The sequence below is a fragment of the Herpailurus yagouaroundi genome, unplaced genomic scaffold (assembly GCF_014898765.1).
Source record: "Herpailurus yagouaroundi ecotype Mexico unplaced genomic scaffold, PumYag 267, whole genome shotgun sequence".
In the NCBI taxonomy this organism is placed as follows: domain Eukaryota; kingdom Metazoa; phylum Chordata; class Mammalia; order Carnivora; family Felidae; genus Herpailurus; species Herpailurus yagouaroundi.
In genome coordinates, this window is record NW_024412484.1 from 141,622 (window position 1) to 165,110 (window position 23,489).

At 60.6% G+C, this 23,489-nt stretch overlaps 1 protein-coding gene across 1 annotated transcript; it reads right to left on the minus strand.

Moving 5' to 3' along the window:
• Positions 1 to 13,435: 13,435 nt before the first annotated feature.
• MYMK (myomaker, myoblast fusion factor) lies at positions 13,436 to 23,182 on the minus strand. Its single transcript, XM_040461480.1, has 5 exons — positions 22,877 to 23,182; positions 18,550 to 18,664; positions 17,610 to 17,758; positions 14,697 to 14,813; positions 13,436 to 14,224 (listed from the first exon to the last, which is right to left on the minus strand). Exons 1-5 carry the CDS (start codon positions 23,009 to 23,011, stop codon positions 14,075 to 14,077), a joined length of 666 nt encoding a protein of 221 aa, XP_040317414.1. The 5' UTR covers positions 23,012 to 23,182; the 3' UTR covers positions 13,436 to 14,074.
• Between the last annotated feature and the right edge of the window lie 307 nt (positions 23,183 to 23,489).

A 23,489-nucleotide genomic window follows, 5' to 3' on the forward strand; every position in this document is an offset into this window, starting at 1 on the left:
TCCCCATGTCTCTCTAGTTTATCTTCGGCCCCTGTGCTGCCACGTGGACTTCCCACCAAAAGCAACGACTGGATTTTGAGTCGTGTTTTGCTGATGGTTTTGAATACGTAGAATATGTTCGATTGGGAGACCCGAGGGCATCTCCCAGATGCTGGCAGACGGAGTCCCTGGGCGGCTTGGAGGCCACGCCCCCACCCACGACAGCCCTGGTAGAAGTGAGGAGGCTGGCTGATGGCTGAGCATCCCCAGGAGGACCCGGCACTTTCTCTGATGCACCCTGAGGACCTCGTGCTCCCCCCTCGGGGAGGGCAGGTAGGGTTTGGCCCGGTTAGAACTGCCCACAGCTTCTGCCACAGGTTGAGGGCAGTGGCCTCGCTGTGCGTGGCCTCCTGATGCTCGGCCCTCCCCCCCCCACCCCAGGTCGGCCAGCCTGATCTGTAGACTTGAGGACCCGGAACACCCCCCACCCCTTCCCGCCTCTGGGAAGCTGAGTTGGCCTTTCCTCGGGTGGGAGGGCGCTGCAATCCTGGTGGCCGCTGGGGGAGCAGAGGCCTGGCCTGGGGGAAGGGCTCCCGGGCCGGCCACAGACTGGGGGCACAGTCCTGCCACACCGGGCCCCCTCCTTGAGCTCCTGTCCACCCCGTCTCTGCCGGGGCTGACCTGCCTGTGCGGGATGTGACGGCTCGGGAAAGAACACTGGGCCCCAGAGCTCGGAAGGTGCTAGAGAGAGAGACAGCGAGGCGGTCAGGGGAAGTCTCTGGTCCTGCTGAGATGGACGTGGGTGCCCACCCGGAACCGCGGTGGCCAGACCGTGGGCTCTGCAGGTTTCGGTCCTGCCCTGTCACTTTCCAGCTGGCCCTGACCGTGGGCAGGCGCCTGCCTCCCCCACACTTCTGGTGCCTCAGCTGGGGTGGTACTCTCACCCCCCACTCGGGGGGCGTCGGAGAGGATCGAATGAGTTCACACAGGGAGCGCGAACCTTGAGCCACAGCCCCGTGGAGGTGTCTGCAGGGGACGGTGCCTCAGATTCCACGGGATTCAGATGGCCTTTTTACTCATCTGCACGTGTGAATCTGTCTACAACACACGTGAATGGCGGGAGCCATTTTTGAAAAGGTTAAACGGTTGCTTTGCACAAACTAGAACCGTCACCTGTGTGTTGCCTACGTGGTAAAAAATGACAGAAAGCTAAGAAAACAGAAAACTCTGCATCCGTCGTCCCTGATGGGAGGCCAGCTGGCTGCAGGGCTGGGGATGGAACGGGCCCAGGGGGGCGGGGCGTGGCAGGGGCTCCGCCGGTCGCGGCTCTGCACGTGCGGACGCATCTGTGGCTGCACGACGCCTCTCAGCAGGGAGCCATGAGTGGAGGAAGGGGTTCATGGAAGGGCCGGGTCTTGGAGGGTGTGTAGGATTTGACCAGTCGGGGAGCAGAGATGTGCACGAAGGTGTGCAGATGCAGGGAACAAACAGCCTGTGTGCATGCATGAGTCCCTACACACACACACACACACACACACACACACACACACGGGTCCCTCCGTATATGCTGGGGGTGGGGTTGCCACCTAACAGCAGGGGAAACTGGAGAGCAGGTGAGGCCAGTCCGCTAGGAGGTGTGCAGACTGGACGAGGCCCGCAGCGTGATGCAGTGTGGACTTTGGAAGCAGGAACCTGAGCTGAGAAGGGTGACTCGGTCCCAGCATCTCGCTGGGCAGGGGCTATCGGAGGGACGGTTCACCAAGAGAGGTCTCAGTGCACAGTGGGCGGTGGGCGGGACGCTGGGGACAGGCTTCACCAAGTCCTCAGGTCTCAGGGGGGGTTCCTGAGTAGGTCGGGGGTTCCAGAAGCTTACAAACCCCTCTTCAGGCTTCTTCTCAGACACTGTGGGACGCCGGCACATGGCCCTACCCCACGGAAGTCACCCAGCTTGGGAAAGCCTCCAGACAAGAAGCTCACACATTCCTCTGGTTTGGGGCTAGAGATATCCTCCCACCCACAGGGCTGGAGGGGGGCGGGGGACTGCTTTGTCAGGCTGGGATGGGGGCCAGCCAAGCCCCGGGACACGCCGTCCCCTGGCCTGGCCTGGCCTGGCCTCCTGGAGCAGGGCCCGTGCTGGCAATGGCGTCTGAGCCTGTGTTCCAGGCGAGGCTGGGACAGTGTCCTCAGGACACAGCTGTGCCCAGCTGTTTCCCGAATGACATCGTCCAGAAAGTCCAGCCTCTCCCCAGCAGCTCTGCTGACCAAGGGACACAGGTGTCGGGGCCCTTTTGGGGACCTATGACCTTTGGGGTAACAGGACAGAGGCCAAGACCTGCCTGGCTTGCAGAGTTTCGGGAAAACTGTTGACTTCCTGAGGGCTCCCAGGTACACTCGGGGGCTCAGAAGTATTGTCCACGGCCCAGCCCAGGGATGCCCTTTGCTCACGCTTGTAAAGTTAGGGGAGGCCCTGTCTTCCAATGGAAGAGCTCATAACTCCCTCGTCATGGCCATCAGGGTCCCCCACAGAGAAATGCCAGCAGCCTTAGAAGAGTGGTCCCAACCTTGAGGTCCAGCCGGAATGGCCAGCGTGGGCACTGGTCCCTCCTGGAATGCAGAACGTCTGACCGCCGCCGTTGGCCTCTGCAGAGGAGGGATCTGCAGACGTCCTCCACTCACTGCTGCACCCACTCGCACTGGAATATAAGCTTCTGAGGGCAGTGATGTCACCCGTCTCCTTCCCTGCCATATGTCTGGTGCCCCAGCAGTGCCTGGCGTCTCGAGGAGGCTCAATGAATAGCTGGCGAATGAATAAATTCACCAATTACTAACTCATTTGTTGACGATGGCAGAGTTTGAGTGCACGGACCCTGGAGCCAGAGGGTCCTGGCTCCGAGGTTTGAGTCTGTGATTGACCGGCCCTTTATTTAACGTCCCTGTGCCTCAGTTTTCTCTCACGTATAAAATAAAGGCAAAAGATTTCCGTTCTTATTAGTATGAAAAGCCGCTACAAATTCGGGATAGACTAAAAGATGTCCATCTTGGATGCTATCTTCCGTTGGCTAGGGGGCGCAGAATCTTCGGGCCAGGATGGGGAAAGGGGGCGCCCCAGGGAGGAACGTGGCGCACCGAAGCTGGTTTTGCTTTGAGATGTAGGGGGATGAGGCCACCAAGCCACCTCTGGAACAAAAGCCTGCATGTATTGTTTGTGAAGCCAGGGAGCACCGCAACTGGGAGGCACAGACCTCCCGAGCAAAGCAAACTGCTGGCCCGGAGCAGAGTTTTATCAAGGGTGGCATCAGGCCCTCCCAGCGGGGAGTTCGGGGGCTGGACGGTCTTGAAATGAGGAAGTGTAGTCCCAGGAGTCTGGCTGCCGCTGATTGGCTGACCGCAGCAAGTTGTCTGCCGCTGATTGGCTGACCGCAGCCAAGTTGTCACCAGTTAGGTTGGGGTGGATTTGAAGCTGGTTCTGGTGTTAAGTGGTTTTGATGGCCAAAGAGCAACGTGTCCTCTCTTTTTGAATTTTTTAAAGGTTTATTTATTTTTGAGAGAGAGTGTGTGTGTGTGTACATGCATGAGTGGGGGAGGGGCAGAGAGAGAAGGAGACACAGAATCCGAAGGAGCTCCAGGCTCCGAGCTGTCAGCACAGAGCCCCATGGGGGGCTCGGACTCATCAGCCGTGAGATCACGGCCTGAGTTGACGTCAGACGCTTAATTGACTGAGCCACCCAGACGCACCTGTCCTCTCTTTTTGAATACGGGGACTTGAAACTTTTCTGTTCTCATAGGTGGATTGGAGCATCGTATTTTGGCTCCCTTTGGGGCTAGGGACAGAAGACGAAGCCCCGAGCCTGGCCATGCTGGGGGTGAAACAGAAGACCACCTCCATGAATAGGGGACTCCCAAGTCCCCCCCTCGCTGTAAGGGAAACTAGAAAAATCCATCTGTTCTTTAGGTGTCGCATCGACAGTGCTTATCTCAAGCCCTGGTGCCGAGGCCGAGGAGGAAAAATGCTCTGGGAACCCATAATTACAAGCTGGCCCCATGTGTGTGCAACCTGAATTCACATCCCCTCAAGTATCCCCCCAACCTCAAACAAGGGATTTGCGGTTAAAGGGCTCTGAGGCTGGGAGAGCCCTAGGTGTGCAGGAGAAGCAAAGGCAAGCACTTTCCAAAGGAAGCTGCTTTTCTGTCAGGCCTGTGGGAATTTCCACAAAGTTCCACAGCAAATGAGCAGTTCAGAGTCAACATTCACTAAAAAATGAATGGTGCCCATTCATGGTGCCCAAGGAAACAAGGCACCATGAGCAAAAGCTGGCAGAAACAATGGGCGGTAGAATCAGATCAGAAAAAAAAAAAAAATCAGATATTAGGAATAGCAGACCTAAAACACGAAACAAACATGTTTTATAGAAGAAATGAAGAGGGCTTGAACACATTAATAAAGAATAAGCATTTTCCTAAAAGTAAAACAAAGAACAAAACCGAACAAAACATGGTACTTGAAATTAAAAACCAGAGGATGTGGGGCGCCTGGGTGGCTCAGTTGGTTAAGCGTCCGACTTCGGCTCAGGTCATGATCTCACGGTCCGTGGGTTCGAGCCCCGCGTCGGGCTCTGTGCTGACAGCTCAGAGCCTGGAGCCCGTTTCAGATTCTGTGTCTCCCTCCCTCTCTGCCCCTCCCCTGTTCATGCTCTGTCTCTCTCTGTCTCAAAAATAAATAAACGTTAAAAAAATTAAAAAAACAAAAAACAAAAAACCAGAGGATGGTTTGAACATAATCAAAGAGGGAATTACTGAACTGGAAGATAAGGCAAAGGAGGTTAGGAAAACTGTACTCCTGAGAAAGTAAAGACCTGGGACACGTGAAACAGCGTGGAAAATAAAGTGAGCAGGTACACGGGTCACCAAGTGGGGTTTCGACCATTGAGGAGAGATAGAATAGGGACAGGGCTGCATTCGAAGAGAATTAAGGCGGGAACTGTTTCAGATCTAATGAAAGACAGCCACCTACAAATATAAGAAGCCCAATGTATTGCAAGCAAGACGAGTAGAAAAGGGGTCCACACCTCATCACTTCAGAGGAAAATGCTGAACACCCAAGAGCAGAGAAGGCTTGAGAATGAGTTGGAGAGAAAGTATAGATTATCTTTTCAGGAGCTTAACCTTCAGCAGCAACAGGGAGCTCTAAAAAAAAAAAAATAAATAATAATAATAATGTCAAAACACAGACAGCAAATGACTGTCAAGCTAGAAGTCAATGTTAGGGAAAAGGGGCCAAAATCAAGGCAAAGAAACATCAAGAAACTGTCCCACGGATGACGTGTACTTGAGGAAGTTCTAAAGGACATATCTGAGGCAGAAAAACAATGAACCAAGGCTGGAGGGGGGGGGAGGGGAGCATCAGAAGGGAAGAGGGTCAAAGGGAAGGCTGTGTAGGTGGGCAGATTGGAACATATCAAGAGGATAGCAATGTCGTGTGGGCTTTGAATGAAGACAGGGCAGAAATACAAGGTAATATGGCCTTTAAGTCAGGAGGGGAGAAACTGGAAAGAAGGGGTTCTAAAGTCCTATAAGGCTCAAGAGGAAGATCAAAGGATTCGGTTCGGCTAGAAATGAAAAGTTTGTGCAAATACTGGGCCAGGGAAAGTTGGAAAAGACTCTATTTGTACCAGAAAAAATATACTTTGTCAGAAAGAACCACCAGACCCAGTCCATTGCTTAACGATTTTTTAAAAAGCTTGATTTATTGGAAGACATAACTGTTCTTACCTTGAGTGCCCCTACTAACAAAAACCTCAAGATGTAGAAAGCAAAATTGGGCAGAGCTACAAAAAATAACCAACTCACCGTTTGAGTGGAAGATTTGTTTTTTGTTTTTGTTTTCTAAAGTTTATTTTTGAGAGGGGGGAGGGGCAGAGAGAGAGGGAGACACAGAATCCGAAGCAGGCTCCAGGCTCCGAGCTGTCAGCACAGGGCCCGACGCGGGGCTCGAACTCGCCAACTGTGAGATCATGACCTGAGCCGAAATCAAGAGTCGGATGCTTAACGGATTGAGCCACCCACGTGCCATGTCTTTTTAATTTTCTTAATGATGGCTTCTCGGGAACCAAAGTTTTTAAATTTTGATACAATCCAGCTTACTAATTTTTGTCTTTGATGGCTCACTCTTGTGCTGTCCTTCCGAAGGACGTTTGCCTACCCGAAGGTCACGAGGATTTTCTCTTGTGCTTTCTGCTGGAAGCTTTCGGGGTTTTTTGAGTGAATTTGGGGGTGTGGTGCGAGGAACGGGTTGAGGTTCGTCTCGTTGGTGCCAGCACCCATTGTTTTAAAGGCTGGCTGTTCCTGGGGCGCCTGGGGGGCTCAGTCGGTGAAGCGTCTGACTTCGGCTCAGGTCATGATCCCACGGTTCGTGAGTTCGAGCCCCGCATCGGGCTCTGTGCTGACAGCTCACAGCCTCCCGGGGATTGTCTCTCTTTCCCTCTCTCTCTGCCCTCCCCCACTTACTCTCTCTCTCTCCCTCTCTCTAAAAAATAAATAAACGTTTTTTAAAAGAAGCTGTTTTTTCCTGAGTGGGAGGTTTTGTCACCTCCCTCTCCGTGACTGACGGCATCTACTTAGTAAGCCAATGAGCTCAACTTGCTGGACCTCCTACAGGAAGCGGACGGTAAACACCTTCGGCCAGTTACAAAAACCGACCACACGCCGGGGCATAAAGCCAGTCTTTGCCCATTTTTTACACACTGGTGTCTCACAGAGTGACCTCAGGACCAGGGGTCAGTAATAGCTTGAAAATTAGGAAAGAAGGCGTCGTAAGGAGTCCAAAACGAGGACAGTCATGGTGCCTGTCTCAGAGGGCGGTGGAGAGGCCCGAGTCAGGACATGCAAAGCAGGGCACCCAAGTGTCGGCGGCTGGCCCTTTTTTCCTACTTAAAAAACGTTTAAGGTTTATTTATTTTTGAGAGAGAGAGAGAGAGAGAGAGAGAGAGAGAGAGGACCCCAACCATGCAGGCTCTGAGCACAGAGCCCGATGCAGGCCTCAGACTCACGGACCACAAGACCACGACCTGAGCCAAAATCAAGAGTCGGACGCTTAATCAACCGAGCCCCCCAGGCGCCCCGGGTGGTTGGCCTTTTATTCCCTCTGCCCCCTGCCCGTCAGGCTCCGTTGCTGACTCACGAACCGGTTTACGTCCTGGTGCTGCCTGCATGGCCGGTCATGCACCAGGCTTGGTGGGGGAGCTCCCTGAGTTCCCGGTCAGCAAGAATGACACCAATGCCTCGCCGGTCACGTTTCCTGCGTGCTCACGGAAGGACGCGGTGCCCAGTGGCTTGGGTGGTCCACAGCGCAGTGCCACATTGTGCCATCGCACAGCAGGACGAGGGGGGCCGTGAGGGGCAGCGGACAGGACACAGAGCTAGGAAGCCTCACCGCAAACAGGGTCGAGTCCCAGCTCGGTCGGTGTGAGGTCTCAGGTCCCCTGACGCTTCACTGATCCCCAGTTTTCCAACCTGTGCAATGGGGACAGCCGTGGTGGCGGGGATGGATCAGGATGAGGAAGCGATCCCAGGTTCGAGAGCCCCTTCTCGGCTCTAAAGTCCGTCATGGGGGCCGATCACACGATTCGTAGGACGTGGGCATCGTGGGGCCCCATACGGAAGGGCGAGCGTTGGCAGGAAGCAGGATCAGCTGGCCTCTGAGGTTGTCTGTTGAGTTGACATCTTGGGTTCTGCCATTCTGGGATTTCTGGAGCCCGCTGGAGGCCCCAGGCCACGGACCGCCCCGCCGCCCGGCCCCTCCCCTTCCAGTCCCAGAAGTCAGGGCTGTTGGTCTGAGGCAGGCGGCTTCCCGGAGCCCAAGCTGATAAGGCCTGCTGCTCCGAGGCCCGCTACCTCGGGCAGGGGGCCGGGGTCTCTGCAAACATCTTCCAGATGTGGCCGCAGCTACTCGATAGCCTGGCTCTGGCTGGGGCCCGCGGCCAGCAGACTCCTGTCAGCCGAGCTATTAGGAAAACAAACCCCAACGAAGGCACCAGGGGCCCGGCTTCTCGGAAGGGAGCGAGGGCGACCGGCCTGGTCATGTAGCTCTAGGCACTTGCTGGCCCCTTCCTTCTCTGCGGCCTCCAGGCCGGACAGCCCAGCCTGCCCAGCCGGCCCTGAACTTGGGGTGGTCACGGCCATCGCTGGCTGCCTCCTGGGTGGGGAGTCTCAGTGACCCCTGCCCAGGGCTCCCCGGATCCTCCTCCAAAGCGCCCGCGGGTGGTGATGCGGACCTCGTGATCCCGCTCACCCCAGCCCGGATGGCGGCTTGACCCCATGGTGCCGGCTTGCCATCAGAGTGAGGGTCCCGGGTGCCTCTGCCAGCCTTCCTGAGCGGGACAGGTTTTCGGCAGCCTGGGGGAGGGGGTGGTGGCTGTGGGGGAGGTGCCAACACGGCCACTGTGTCACTGGACGGCCCCAGCAGGATAAGCAAGGGTCTCTGCTTCTGGAGACGTTGGGGGCCGAGGGTCATCCAGGGACCCACGGCCCACGGCTCCAGAGCCGTTTCCCACACTCGGCCCTGCCATCGTGGTCCTGGTGTGCAGGTCAGCAAGGGGTCAAGGCCGAGGCTTCTCAGGCTACCGACTGGCCCTTTATCAAGTGTGGGCTCTCCAAGGGGCCAGGAGTCTGCCCTCACCAAGACATGGAAACGCCCACCCATTTGTTGGCAAATATTGGTTAAGTGTGCGTGGAGAGTCACCCACGTCCACCTACGTTCCGCTATGGCAGCAACGGCCTCCCGGCCCCGGGGCACCCGGCCCGCGCTCCGTCCGCCCGGCCCCCGCCGCTAGCTCTCGCGGCCACAACGGCCCCCGCGGTGCCCAGACAGACCCCGCTGACCTTCCACCCTCTCCCTGGGCCACCGCTCCCTTCTCCTTAGGTCTGCGAAAGGCACACGTTCTGCAGGGTCTGTCCCGACCCCCACCCCCTCGCTCACCTCTGTCTGCTTGTGCGAGGTGGGGAGGCAGAGCCCAGGCGTGGCTGGCTCCCCGCGAAGCCCCGAGGCTGGGAAAGCTGCTTGGCAAATGTGACTGGCCGGGAAGGGGGTGATGTTAAAGTGAGGCATCGGGGCGAGACGGAAACCCCAGAGCGGCACTGGCGACGAGGCACAGAGGCGTGGGCCGTCCAGCAGCCCTTCGTCGAGCAAGGCCGCACCCCGAGGCCAGCACACGCCTGCCTCTGAAGTCCTGTTCACGTGCTGGGTTGACCGCAGCCCTCCCCCCTCCCCCGCCTACCGCAGCTCCCAGGGAGGGCGGGACGGTCCAGCCGGGCAGATCCTTCTCTCCAGCCGGGCAGCAGCGGTTCTCTGGGAAGGACGCAGGGGGCCCGGGGAGGCCCAGGGCCTAGAGGACGGTCAGACTCAGAACCGTGGACCGGTGAAGCCGTCACAGACGAGTCTCAAGAGCCAGGCATCTGCAGGCTCACACGGTTCAGTCCGCTTTGCTTTTCTAGCTTCCGTCTCAAACCCGCCTCTTCCAGGCAGCCTTCCTCGCTTACTTCCTTGATCCATAATTCTTAATCCATAATAAACATCTGGTTTGAAGCATTTCATTTTCTTGCCATTTGGTGCCACATCTGGGGTGCGTGTCCCCCGACTGTAAGGGTCCCTCTACTTGATTGCCTGCTACCCTCTTGCTCGCCCAAGACTACTGATCAGGAAAACAAGGCCAGCTGTTTAGACGCCATTTAAACAATACCGTGCTAAGCGCTTTGTTTTCAATTACCTCATTTAATCTTGGCAACGCCCAGGTGAGGCAGGCGCCTTACGAAGGCGGAAACTGAGGCCTAGAGGACCAGCAGGGTGCAGGGGGCTTGCCCGAGGTCCCAGAGGGAGATGGAGCCCACGCCTGTTTCCTCACCTCCACACCGGACCTCCCGACACACACTCCTGCTTCCTCTTCCTGCCTTGTTTTCTTTCCCAAGACCAGGGCAGCCAGCATCTGACTCAGTTCACCCCCTCCGGCCTGAGTGCGGCAGCGGGCGAGGCTGCCGTCCCCGGTCAGAGGTGAGGAACCCTGCTGCAGAGGTAGGACCACACGGGCCCCAGGGCACCGAGCTGTGAGGGATCCCCGGGGGGCACCCAGCGAGCTCTGGCCACCGGCTAACCGGCCAGCCGGGTCCCCCCGCCCCCGCCCCCACGGCCTTCCTGCCGACTCTGCAGAATTGGCCTTGCCCGCATACCTGGCCCTCCTCCCTGCGGGTCCTCGGCCAAGACCCTGCGGCTGAGCCCAGGGCGAATTCCTGCGTCAGGGGCCGCTTTCTCTGCTTTCCCTAACTACAATCGCAGCCCGCCAGCCGGCAGGGATGAGGCAGACGGGGAGCTGTAAAGCCTTTTTAAAAGGGGCAATAAAAGTTTTGGGTTTCAGATGGTCTTACTGAAGAAGAGAATAACAGAGACAGGAAATGTCGGTAGCAGGCAAAGGCCACGGGCGCACAGACTGCCCTCAGACCAAAACACCTCCTTCTGAGCAAACAGAGGCCGCTGGCTCCCCGGGCGGACCCCGCCCCAGCTCCAGGGAGGCGGAGGGGCCCCTACGATAGACTGTTTTGTCTGCGTGGTTGTAAGTGTTTATAATACTTCTGCGTTTGCCTTTTGCCGCTGGGGGTGTGTGGCTCCCCCTGCAGCCGAGCTCTGTGTGTGTGCACGTAAGTGTGCACGGGCGTGTGCGTGTGCACGTGCGTGTGCGTGTGTGTGCGCGCGCGCGTGTGCCTGGGTCGGGGGCGCCGGTGCTCAAGCGGGGGCACTGCTCCGTGCCCCTTGCCCTGCGGGGTCTGGAGGCCGCGTCCAGGCGCAGGGAGGCCTTTGCGCACTCCCAGCCCCCAGGGTGCAGGGAGGATGCGGCGAGCCGTGAGGGCGCGTCCTGGGCGCTGCAGCCCCTCGGCCCGCGGCGCGTGCTTTCGCTCAGGACCCCCGAACCTGCACGTCCAGGGAGCTGTCCCGTTCCTTTGGTTTCTGGCAGACGCGCCGTCCCGTGCGGTAGGCGCCGGCCGCGGCCGCGGGGATAGGACAGGGAGCTGCATCGGATTTGAATCTCAGATGAGCGGCGACTCTTGTCTTCCTGTAAGTGCGTCTCATGTAAATAGGTCCCAAACACCCCATGAGACACACGTAGGCGAAATCATCGTTTTTTGTTTATCTGAAATTCATGTGTAACCGGGTGTCCTGTATTTTATCTGCAACCCTCCACACGTGGCTTCTTACATTTAGATTAATCAGCTCCTCCGTGGCACCAGCCACATTTCAAATGCCCTGCGGCCATGTGTGTGACGGGCAGTTGGCGTGGGGGTGGTCTCCTCATCTCCATCATTTAAAGTTTTCGTTTTTAATGTTTACTTAGTTTTGAGAGAGAGAGAGAGAGAGAGAGAGAGAGAGAGAGTGGGGGGGGGGGGGGCGTTAGAGAGAGAGGGAGACACAGAATCCGAGGCAGGCTCCAGGCTCCGAGCTGTCGGCACCGAGCCCGACGCGGGGCTCGAACCCACGAACTGCGAGATCATGACCTGACCCGAGGTCGGACGCTAGTGGACTGAGCCCCCCGGGCGCCCCCGCCTCGCCTCCATCATTAAAGCAAGTTCTACTGCACGGGCTGCTCTGGGGCTGCCATCATCTCGGGCTCGGCTTCCAGGCACACGCTGGAGTCGGGACCCAGGCTTCCCTCATCAGGTCTGGCTGGAGGTGAGTCCCGTCCAGAGCCCCAGGGGGCCTGGGGGGGAGCCCTCGGAGGTCCCTCCTGGCACCGGGTGCTATGACTGCTGGATTCTAGGGCACGAAGGCCCCGGGCTCGAGGACACTGGGACTCAGAGGTGTTTGGTCTGAAGGCCATGAGACTTCTTTTCTTCCTTGTTAGTCTCGAGGTGTAGGGCTGGAGCCCCCAAGATGTCAAAGTGGGCCTTGGAAGCAGAGGAAGATGCCGCTAGGGTTAGGAGTAAGACCCTGGGCACAGCCACCGCTCAGCACCCAGTGTCCAAGTCACCGGGGCCGGCCGCCGGCCTCCCGGCCCTCCGTGTCCCTATCTGCACCGTGGGGTCTCCACGGTGCTGACCCTGCTGAGGAGGGGCGCGGTGGGCCTAGAGCCCCAGAGGCGGACGGGGCTGAGGGCTGGAGCGAGCCTCCTAATTGTCCATGACTTACAGACTTGGCTGGGCTCCCAGACGGCCTCATAAATCAGCGTGGCCGCAGTGAGTAGCCTGTTAGTATGGTCCTTAACGCTCTTGGCCGGCCCCTCACCTCCTCCCTGCTCAGGAGCATCCCGCGGCCTCCAACTTTCCATCTGCTGCCGCGGAGCTGGGAGCTGGGGTGTGCTCGCCGGGTGTGTGTGTGGGGTGGGGGGGGGGGGGACACGGGGGAGGGGATGGGAGGGAGGTGACGGGGAGGGAGGCGATTGGCAGAGGCCTGCTTCCAGAGTGATGCCCGCGGGCCCCCCGCGTGGCCCCCACAGCCTTCCCTTTCCTTCCTGCCCGGTGTCTCCCCTTGCGGAGCTGGGAGACAGGCCGGACAGGACGATGCTGTTTCCAGGGGGCCCTATCTCTTCACGGTGTGAGCGGGCACCTGTGTGTGCACACCCCTCAACCGGACCAGAAGCCAACGGAAGCGGCTTCTATGTCCGTCTGGGAGGACGGCCCCGAAGCTGTGGGCTCAGCTTCCTCAACTGGGAAGCAGAGCGAGGCTGAGGCCTGCTCCCCGGGGCCCGGCCAGGACTCCGAGCCCGTGCGAGCTGCCCAGAGGCTGCTCTGTCATCCAGTCTGTAGGTTCAGGAAGGGGCTGAGCCAGAGTGAGACTGTGGGCATCCGGGCCCCACACGTGGGACCTCTGGACAGTCAGGGAGGCCGACAGACCGGGGGTGCCTCGCCGAGGGGCCGGCCTTGTCCCCAGCTCTCTCCCGGCCCCCTGAGGGGAGCAAGAGGTGACTTCAGGACAAATAAGGGGCCGCCCCGTGCGGTGGGGGTGGGGGTGCACCGTCTGGAAACACAAAACGGGCCCCAGACAGGTGTAGGTAACTTCCTGCCTGACAGATGTGCCCACATCATTCGGGAAGCTGGGGTGGGCTGGGGCTGCTGGGGAGGCTCAGGTTTGTGAGGTGATGTCTGGGAGGCCGGCTCCCGCCCTCGCGGGGCCCAGCGCAGACGGGCTGTAGGCGGGAGCCGGCCGCCCTCCCTCAGCACTGCCGCAAGCCTGCCCCGTGCGCCCGGCTCTGGGCCCGCCGGCCTCCGCGCGGGTGTCCCTGGGCCCAGACCCCCTTCCCACGCTGGCCGTTAGCCCAGGGTGGAGCCGCTCTCGAAGGGCCAACACAGGTGCTCGCGCCCAGCCCATGGGCGGCTCCACAGCGAGGGGGCGGGCTTGGTGGCGGCGGGCCTGGCCCGGGTCTGCACTCGCCTGCTCGAGGCCTCGGACACACCATGGACCCTGCGCCTCGGGCTTCTGTCTGTAGAAGGGAGTGATCATCCTTTAATGCAGACTTGTTTTACCAATTAGATGAATCGATGATCATACGGCTTCTGGCACACAGGAAGGTCAAGGGTTGAGGAGCTTCCTGTGGGCTGCCGTTACTGACAGGGCTTGATTCAGGGACCCGGCTGGAGGGACGGCCAGCAGGCCTGGACGGAGCTGGCCCCCACTGGCCTTGGCTTCCTACACAGGTCTGCTCAGAGCCCGAGGGCACAGGACAGAAGCGGTGACAACCAGGGCCCAGGAGGAGACAGGTGTTGTGAGGGGGACATGGGCAGAGTCCCTCTGTGGCGGGGGGGGGAGGAGAGGGGGGGGGGGGGGGGGGGACACATGTTGGCTGTGGGGTCCTGTGGACGCAGACTGGCCATGACTGTGGGGGAGCAGGAGCGGGGCAGGAAGTCCTTTTCTTTCCAGCACGGTGGTTTGTCCTCCGCAGAAACCTAGAAAGTGGGCTCCCAGCAGCCCTCGGCAGGATGCTCCCCAAATCCCTCTGAGGGGAGACATTTCTCCCGGATGCTCAGAGCCGGGGGGGGGGGGGCATGGGGGGGGCGCTGCCGGCGCGCGCTGCGGCCGGGCCGGGGCCGGCAGGGGGCAGGGGGCGGGCGCGGGGCGCAGTCAGACGCAAGCACAGCAGAGGGCGGGGCAGTTCAGCTTGGCGGGGGGCCCCGAGCTTCCGGCCTTCTTGTTGACCTTGGGCAGCAGGAGGACGAAGGACATGGCCAGCGCGCAGTGGTAGAAACTGTGCACGTAGGTGTAATCCCAATCCTGCAGGGGTGGGGGGGGGTGGGGTCAGTCTGGGGCCCCAGGCCCCCCTCCCCGACGCTCTGGGCGCCTGCTTGCACGCCGGCCTGCCTGGCTCCCCAGGGCATCTGCCGGTCACCTCCCCGCCCCCACTCAGGAATGTGGCCAAGTGGCCTCCTCCAAGGAGCCTCCGCTCAGTGTCCGGCCCAGGCCATCTTTCCTGACGTCAAACCCCACTCGCTAGGCCTTTGACAAGGAGTCCGGGGCTCCTCCCTGCCCCCCTCCTTCCTCCCTCCTCCCTGCGGGTGCTGGCCCCCACCCCAGGCCCCATCTGGGCCGTGCGCCTCGCCTCAGGTGCGCGCAGGCAGCGATCGATCGCCCCGGTGCTGGGGACGAAGCAGGCTGTGGCGGGAGGGAGGGAGGCTCCCCTCCGCCCACCCGGAGGGACAGAAAAGCAGGAATGTGAGGCCACCCCGAGGAGGCTCAGGCCTTGTACCTCAAAGAAGAATCGTAACATGAGGGCCAGCGCCCCGAAACAGAGGCCGGGGCCTATCTGCTGGGTGTAGACGCTCTTGTCGGGGTACAGACCCTTCTTCTCCTTCATGAGCTGCAGCTGCGGGGAGAGTGGCCGGTGATGCGGGGGACGCCGCCCTGGGCTGCCCGGAGAGCTCGCCCCGGGCATGAGCACCTTGGCTACACTCCGGCAGGGGCTGGGGCGCAGGGAGACGCCCCACGTGCCCAGCCTCGCGGCCGCAGGACCCAAGGGAGCCCCCAGCCTGGACAGCTGAGCTGGGAACTGCGGGGCCAGTACCCCCCCCCCCCATGGGGACCCCACCCCTGCCTGCCTCTTCGGGATGAAACAAGGCCACCCTTCCACATGCACCTCCCCCAGCCGGAGGGGACCCGTCCATGGCACCAGTCACAGCAAGGGGGTGTTGGAGCACTGGCCCTGCCCGCCAGTATGGGCGGTGGGGGCGCCCATGTGGTGCTCCGAAAGTCCCTTTGGTTGCTTTCACCGGTGTCCCATCGCAGTATTTATGAGACAGCCTGACCCGCACGTTCCATCTGTGGTTTCGCAGGCCCTGATGTTAGCGGAAGGCTCAAGCGGGCATTTGAATTCGGGTTCACATGCACCGAAATCATGCAGTAAGTGTGGGGCCACACCCTGAAATCTCGAACCCTTGGGCGTTCCAAAGTGTTTCAGAGAGCGGGGTGTTTAGGCCTGTGGCAAGCCTCCACATGCACACTGCGAATGGTGGAGGCCCCCCGGGGGCTAGGGAAGTGCCCCCGTCGCCCACACCAGCCCCCCAGGTGGAGTGCACAGAGACCCCGAGTAGCCTTGGGCCGGGGCAGGGCAACTTTGGCCGCCAGAGCCCGGTTTTCAGGTTTCTGTAATTTACCATTGCCCGATAAGGAATCAGGACCTGCACGGCACACATAGGGCTTGGGTGCGGCTGGGGGCGTCCTGGGTGTGGGTGGCCACGGCCGTGGCTGCCCCAGGTCGTGCCCCAGCCTGGCCTGACCAGCCCTGCACACCCCGCACCCGGCTCGGCTTCCTCTCCCCGAGGGTTGCTGTTCCCAACTCTGGCTGGAGAAGGGATGAGCCTCCGGGAGAAAAATCCACCCTCGTTCCAGGAAACAACTGCCCTTGAAAGTCCAAAATAAACTCCACGCTAAATGGTCTGCAAAACACAATCGGAGCCCCAGATGCAGGGAGCCGGGCAGACCTCCTGGTTCCTGTGGCTGGACCCACAGCCCCCAAGGCCGTGGAAGTCCCCGTGAGGATTCTCGGGGACACTAGGGAGTGAGTCCTATTCCGGCGGATTACAACGCAGCCCAGATTCAGACCTGCCAAGATCTGCGAGGGGGGGGGGGGAGTGGGGGAGGCGGGGAACGACAGCCCTCCAGGGCAGACCAAGGAGCCTATCCTACTTCCTGCCAGGAGTGAGCGCATTATCGAGGGCTCTGTGTTTATGCATTCCAGCCTGTTCATTAATGTGGTCCTTCCCCGGGCCCAGACACGGCGGACCCAACATGCCTCCCCTCCTCCGAGGCAGCTCCGAGGGGCCTCCTGGGTCAGGCCCAGGCCAGCAGTGCGTCCCTGAGCCCCAGTGAGAAAGAGGCTCCTTCCCTTCCCTTGCTTGAAAAGTCGAGGCCCGGCCGCGCTCGCTGCCGCTGTGACTCCTTGCTGGTGGCTGACCTCTCTGAGCCCTACTTCCTTCATTAACCGCCCGGCCAAACAAACCCTCTGCTCCCTGGCTATGGGAGGAGCCCGGGGCGCGTGGGGAAGGAGCGCCGCCACAGCTCTCCCGCAGCTGTAAAATGGGTTGGTGGGCACTTTCTGCAACCAGTTGTCCAGCCGGACCCCTCTTCCCAGAGAACTGCCTTCCTGCTTGCTCCCCAGGTGGCCCCGCAGACCATCTCTGAGGTCCTGCCATCTTGGCCTAATTTGGGGGCCTTGAGTGGGTGTGTGGCCTGGGCTGGGTCGGACCGGACCTTCCGCCAGCACTTGGAGCTGGGACCCCGAGATTCCAGGAGGAGCTCCAGAGGGGCTAAAATGGGGCAGAAGGGTGTCCCCCTGGGGCCTGAGCTGCCGCGCGGCTGGAGAGTGAGCCCGGCCTCAGGCCTGCGGCAGTCCAGACCTGTGTTCTGGCCCAGCTCCTTCCCTCCTGGGGCCCCAGGCAATGGCCCTGGGTCCATCCTGCCGAAGGTTCCTCGTCAGCCTGGGGAGTGTGAGTTTCGGGCCTCACCGCGGGCGGGGGGGCGCGGGGGGGCGGCGGGGCTCGGTACAACAGAGGATTAGGGGAGGCCTGGGAGCCGTGTGTAAGGGCCTACTGGGTGCCATACCCCCCAGGGGTGGGCAGCAGAGGGCTCTCAGTGTCAGAAACTCCAGCTCGAGCTTCCTCAACCGCGTACGGGCAGATCCCTCTTCCTGTCGACTGCATACCACAGCCTCCTTCCTCACTAGAACCAAACTCTAGGCTCACCCCCTCCAGGAAGTCTTCCCAGATTAACCCAGGCCATTTCCGATGGGTTTTGCATCTTTAAAGGAGTCACTGTCTGCAATACTATTAACAGCAATACTCCTAACGACTCCTATTTGTTGAGCAAGTGAGACGCCAGCTAGTACTTTTAAGTGCATTGTCTCAGCTCAGAACCAAGCCCACGAGGTAAGGAAGAGACTGTTCCCGTAATGATCGCTTCACAGACCTGGAAGCTGAGGCAGGGGAGTGACGTCACTTGGGTTTTAGGCCCAGAGCCGGTGAGTGCGGGTGACACAAACCACTCCTGTGGGGCAGGGGTGCCTGGTGCTCACCGTCTCTGTGCTTTAGGTGAGACGGGCAATCGGAGAGCCTGGGGCGGAGGGGTGAGGGGGGCGGGGGTGGGGGCAGGCCCAGGCAGTACGCACCCACTTGGTGGCGATGACGAGGACAGCCACGCCGATGGGGCCTGAGTACACGCCATAGCCCCAGCGGTCGTGGTAGATCCGGACCGCGATGGTCAGGACGCCAAACATCACAAAGGTTGACCTCTTGGGTTCGTCGAAGTCGGCCAGCGCTGGAGGGCGGGGAGAGGAACCGGCAGAGGTGAGCGGCCCCCCGCCCCCCCCCCCCCCCGGCCACTGCTCCCCCAGAGGCATCCCTCAGGGCTCCCAGTGCTGGGCGTCCTCTGCCAGAGACAGCCCATGGCCCAGCCCGGTCACTCCGAGGTCTGAGTTGTTCCAGCGGGTTTGAAGGGAAAGACGTGGACGGAGCAGCCCGGGCGGCACGCGCCCCCCCCGGGGACCCCTGGGGACCCCTGGGACGGAGACAAGGACACCCAGCTAAGAGACAGGAAAGATCTGGGTCCTTCACGGGCACGTAGCAGGGAGCCCCGAGCGACGGGGTCCACGTGCCCTAACTAACATTGCCGCGAGACGGCGCTAAGTGAGAACAAAGTCGCGGAACGACTTGCGTCCCGGGATTCCATCCCCGTACCGACCCGGGCTGACAGCGACGTGCGTCAAGGCTTGTGCGAGCCTCAAGAAACGTCTTGGGGGCAAACCCTGACCTGGGGACAGCGGTCTTCCGGGGGAGAGAGCGGAAGCCCTTCCGCCGGCCCTCGGCACTGCTCTAGAATGCGTGTGTTGCAACAAGCCTTTACCAAGTGTGTACGTTAGAGGTTCCAAGAATGGGAATCCGGGCGTGAAAGGACTGCGCGTTCCTAGACCAGACTGTGCTTGGACCCCGGGAGGGGGGGAGGAGACGCTCCAGATGAGGACTGGGCAGCAGGATCGCTGGGGTCGGCTTTCTCGGGGGGCCCGGCCCGCGGACGGCGGGGAAACTGGGCTTCGGGGTGCGGCCACTCACCCATCAGTGAGACCCACATGCTCAGCGCTGTCCCGTAGACGCTGAAGTACTCCAGGACGTCGTGGCGCATGAAGCAGAGGACCGACAGGCCGGGCCCGTTGCAGGCGTGGTGGAACTGCGGGAACACGCAGGGCGATTGGGGGCTGGGAGGGACAGCGCACGGGTGGGGGAGGGCAGGAGGGGCGGGGGGTGGGGGGACCGGGGCCGGGGCTGGGCCCCGGCCACACCCACACTCCGAGCTGAGCCAGACCACTCACCAGCTCGGGCAAGTCCTTTCACGGCCCCGTGCCTCAGTTTCCCCACCTGAAAAATGGGGGCGCTGCCGACTGCTCCCCTCATGGGGTCTCGCGTCCCTTACTTTCTGTGACACGAGTAGACAGGCCGGGCGACGCTCCGCTGAGGCTCAAAGACGCGCCCTGCACGTTCCTTCAACAGCCGGGGTTACCGCCGGTGGGTGCAGGTGCGCGTTCCCCGCGGCCGTGGACGTGAGGCCAGGGCCTACTCTTTGGATGCCAGGCGGCTCCTGGGGGGCCTGAGGGGCCTCCTGCTGTACGGTTGACCCCTGTCGTGACTGGGCTACCCCGCAGAGGAAGCCCTCAGCCCCGAGTGGGCACCAGAACCCCCGGGGGGGGGGCGGGGGGCTTGTGAATCCTCGGATCGCTGAGCCCACCCTGAGTCGTTAACTGGGCAGGTCTGGCGGGAGGTCGGAGATGTGCATTTTTAAGAGTTTTTCAGGCTGAAGCCAGCCGCCAGTGGGGAACACGCTTCGAGAACCACCACAGGGACCCCTGTGCTGCAGACGGCACGGTCGGTTTGCCCGGCCGCTCCCACACTCGTACGGTCGTCTCCTCGACACCTTATTTAATAGCAATTTTTTCTAACCTATTATTTTTTTATTACTTTTTTTTAATGTTTATTTTTTGAGAGAGAGAGAGAGAGAGAGACAGAGCACAAGCAAGGGAGGGGCAGAGAGAGAGAGAGAGAGAGAGAGAGAGAGAGAGGGAGACACACAGAATCCAAAACAGACTTCAGGCTCCGAGCTGTTAGCACAGAGCCCGACGTGGGGCTCGATGTCACGGACCGCGAGATCGTGACCTGAGCGGAAATCGGACGCTTAACCGACGGAGCCCCCCAGACACCCCCCTGGCAATTTTTAAAGCCAAATGCCTCTATGGGGTATTCTCAAAGCTGTCAACTGACTTCTTACCAAAAACAACTCTTTCCTTTTGCATATATGCATTTCATGATTTTAAGGAATATTAAATTATGTGACGTAATTATTTTGACAAGTTCCACGGGCATAGACGAGCCCGGAAACCGGCACAATCGTCTCTTGGTGAGCCCAGCTCAGCGGGCGGGAGGAGGTGTGCAGGAGAGCAGCCCACGTCCGGAGGCCCCAGGGATGTTACAGGGGGAGCAGGAGCCCAGGGTCACCCGGTGAGTCAAGCAAGTTGGGGTGGATTTAGAGCTCATATTGGTTACAATTACGGGTGTCTTAAAGCTAAGGTGCCCCCGGGAGGTGTTAATAGAGGTATAGTGCCCAGAACAAGGGAGGTGACAGAGTCCTGCTTCTCTCTGTCCGGGTCAGACCCACCTAGAAGACTGTGTTGAACTTTGGAGTCTCACCCTTTGAAGTGACACAGGCAGAGAGGATAGAGAAGAACAACTAGGGAGTGGACATAACTGTTTGGGGAAAGGGAAGCTTCAGGTGAGGCCTGATCAAGGTGCTCAGAACTCTGTGGGATAGAGTGGGGAGAAGGACACTTGCTCCACGTGGCTCTGGCAGGCAGAGTGAGGCCTTACAAGTGACATGGATATTCTCCTGCTACTTCTAGAACTCCATCCCTCCCCCCACCCCCCAGCCCCATCATCTGCTGTCTCTGCAACCACACCTCTCCTTCGTAGCACAGATCACCGTGTAGAATTACGGACTTAATTGCTAAGAGATTCTTGGAGTGTCTGTGCCCTGCCCCCATCAAGAGCAGGAATACTGTCTCATCCCGGCCGTGTGAATGCAGGGTCAGGGAGGCAGGGTTTAGAGCGGTTTGAAGGAGAGCTGACCCGAGATGGGGCGGGGGGGGGGGGGGGGGGGGCTCTCCGGCCAGGCCCTTGGTTCATTTCTGTTGGGCAGGTGGGGACGGTGAGATTCTGAGCAGTGCTACCTGCCAAGGAGGCAGGGCAGAGCGGGGATAGGCGCCTGTGAGACCTGCCTCCGTCTTCCAATGCAGGGGCAGATTGGGGGCCTGGAGGGTGCTGGTGGGGGTGGGGTACAGCTGGGGACCTGGTGGGAGACCGCACAGCCTCCAGAGGCCGACCTCACGGATCCTTGTTTTGTGAGCCTTGTTTTGTGGCTGCCTGCTTGGGGCCCCCTCTGTCGGTCCGTGGGGTGGGCCAGGCGACCCCCTGTGACAACTGGCCCAGGAGGGTCCTGGGTGGAACGCAGAAGAAGCCACATGGGAGGCAGGGGCTGCACTGGTGTTGCCTGGGGCTCTGGGAGAGAGGACATTTGTCACAGGAGGCAGCTGCCTCTGCCATTCTGGGCGGGCCAGGGCGGGCCGCTGAGGTCAGCCCGGAGGCAGCTGGGGGCCAGCCCAGCCCCAGCAGGGAGGGGTGGCCTGGCCGTGTCTGTGGGTTCCTGGGTGGGGTCTGACCTGGGCCTGGGGACAAGACCCCTGGCTCCCCTCCCTGGCCCTAAGCCCCCTGTACCCGCAGAGAAGTCCCGCGTCCGCCCCGTGCCTGGGCTTCCCACCTGCCAAACCGACTTCCTGGAGCCCTCCCAAGCAGGGGTCCCTTGTGGGGCCAATGAAATGGCATCGGACAAAATGCCTTGACTGAGCCAGGAGCTCCAAGGTACATCTGGTGCTCACAGTGACACGGGACTCCGCCTCTGTCGGACTCGGTTTCTCCATCCGTCAAATGGGCCCGTCACAAACCCAGGCTCACGGGGAGCCGAGAAGACCACAGAAGACACTGTGTGCAGAGCCCCCGGCACGCCCCCCAGCCTGGATGCTGGCTCCCGGCGGGGGTCTCTCCCACCCAGAGGTGGAGACAAGCCCCAGGCAGCCCCTGGCCCCAGGTCCCTGCTGCCTAAGGGGGCGCCCGCCCAAGTGCACACACAGGTGCAGGCACGTCTGCGGACACAGGCGTGTGCTCACACACCTACTGCCCGCGGCTGCCCCCGGGACCCCGAGGCCCTGCTGCTGGGGAGCCAGGCCGGCGGCAAAAGGCATCGTGCGATTTGTCACGTCCGGGGGGACGCTCGCCCCCGCGGTGCGTGCTTCTCGCGGGGAGCTGGGCTTCAGCGAAGGGTGAGTCTGAGGGGAGCCGATGAGGAGGACTGTCAGAGCCAGGGAGGGGGGCCGGCCGTGATCGTGGGGGGCTCAGAGGGACATGGCAGCAGGGAGATGAGACACAGACGGGGGCGGGCAGGTGGATGGAAGGATCATCGATTGGGTAGGTAGGGGGCAATGATTGATTAGATAGGGATGTACATGGGTAGGAGTATAGGCAGACAGACAGACAGAAACTAGAGGGACAGATTGAGCCAAAGAGACACGTGGAGGGGCGGGGGGGGGCAAAGCCAGACAGGGAGAGACAAGGAGGTTTGGGAAGAGGGCAAGTTCTATGGAGACGGAGCTCCAGAAATCAAGAGAGACCCAGACGCAGACAGAGTGAAAGAAAAAAAGGCAGATGTGGAGAAAAGCAACAAGACAAAGGCAGAGGGAAGGAGCCCCATGGGGAGGGGAGGGGGGGAGAGACAGTGCTAAAAGGCAGCCGTCCAGGCTTATAAATGGAGAAAGAAGGACTCAGAGAGAGACAGACGTAGGCCCCAAGAAGGAGAGACAAGCAGACGTGAGCAGGCCCTCCTGAACAGGGGCCAGCTACAGGATTCCAGAATCCTGGAATCAGACTCACCCAGGCCCTACACGTTCCCTAAACCCCACTAGCCCCCTCCCGGGGCCCGGTGCGGCCCCTCCGCCCCGGCTCAGCTGCCCCGCGCTCGTAGGTGGGACAAGGGCGGGGGCCTGGGGTGGCCTGCCAGCGGTGAGAGAAGGGGCACCCCGGAGGGGCTCGGCCTGGACCCACCGAATCTCGCCCATCTTACGCACACCGACCCCAGAGTGACTTCCCGGCACAGACGGGGAACCTGAGGTCCAGAGAGGAGGAGGGGGGCCCCCACCCCTTTCTCCTGGTCTTCGGTCTCTTTCTTTCACCTCCAAATCACTTCTCCTCATCACCGATACAGGCACGTGGTGGAAAGATGGCCCCTCTCCTCCGCCGTGGGGAGGGTGCCCCGCGTGGGTCCTCCCGCGGGGCCCGGACTTACCGCCACGAAGAACATGGTGAACAGGTAGACCATGGCCTCCATGTGGAAGCGGCGCTTGGCAGCGATGCTGACCGTGGGGAGGAAAGCCAGGCTGCTGAGGGTGGGGAGGAGCAGCTTTGCCACGAGCGTCCCCATGGGCCGGGGAGGAGGGCGCCGGCTGGGGAGGAGGGGAGGGTGCGGGCCGCCCGGGTCCCCAGGGCAGAGAACACGGAAGGGACGAGGCCTGCTCCGTTCGGTGGGGGCTCCGATGGCAGCTGTGGTTCGAATGCCCCGAAGGGGGGCAGGGACTTGAGTGCACGTGTTGAGGGCACACGGACAGAGGCCAACAGCTGACGTACCACGTGATCAACACTTGTCTCGGATTTTTTTTTTTTTTTTTTAATTTGGGAGACCAGAGTTATTGATTAAAGGAGACCATGCTTCTTTCCTTCGAGGCGACAAAGTCCCCATGAGTACCAGCCTCAACTTGCAGCCTCTTTCCGTGCTGGCCCTCTCCCCAGGGCGCTCGGGAGCCCCGGACGAGGGCACCAATGTCCGCTGGCGGCTAGAGGTGAGAGAACCCAAGGTTTAGTCAATTCTTTTTTTTTTTTTTAATTTTTTTTAAAACGTTTTT

What these genes read in the sequence shown, in the direction of transcription:
- MYMK (XM_040461480.1), bottom strand. Translation starts at nt 23,011, where the DNA reads ATGGGGACGCTCGTGGCAAAGCTGCTCCTCCCCACCCTCAGCAGCCTG. An exon ending in TCACCATGTTCTTCGTGGCG is followed by an intron (nt 18,665 to 22,876) that starts GTAAGTCCGGGC and finishes GTGTTCCCGCAG; the next exon opens with TTCCACCACGCCTGCAACGG. An exon ending in TGTTACGATTCTTCTTTGAG is followed by an intron (nt 14,225 to 14,696) that starts GTACAAGGCCTG and finishes CCACCCCTGCAG; the next exon opens with GATTGGGATTACACCTACGT.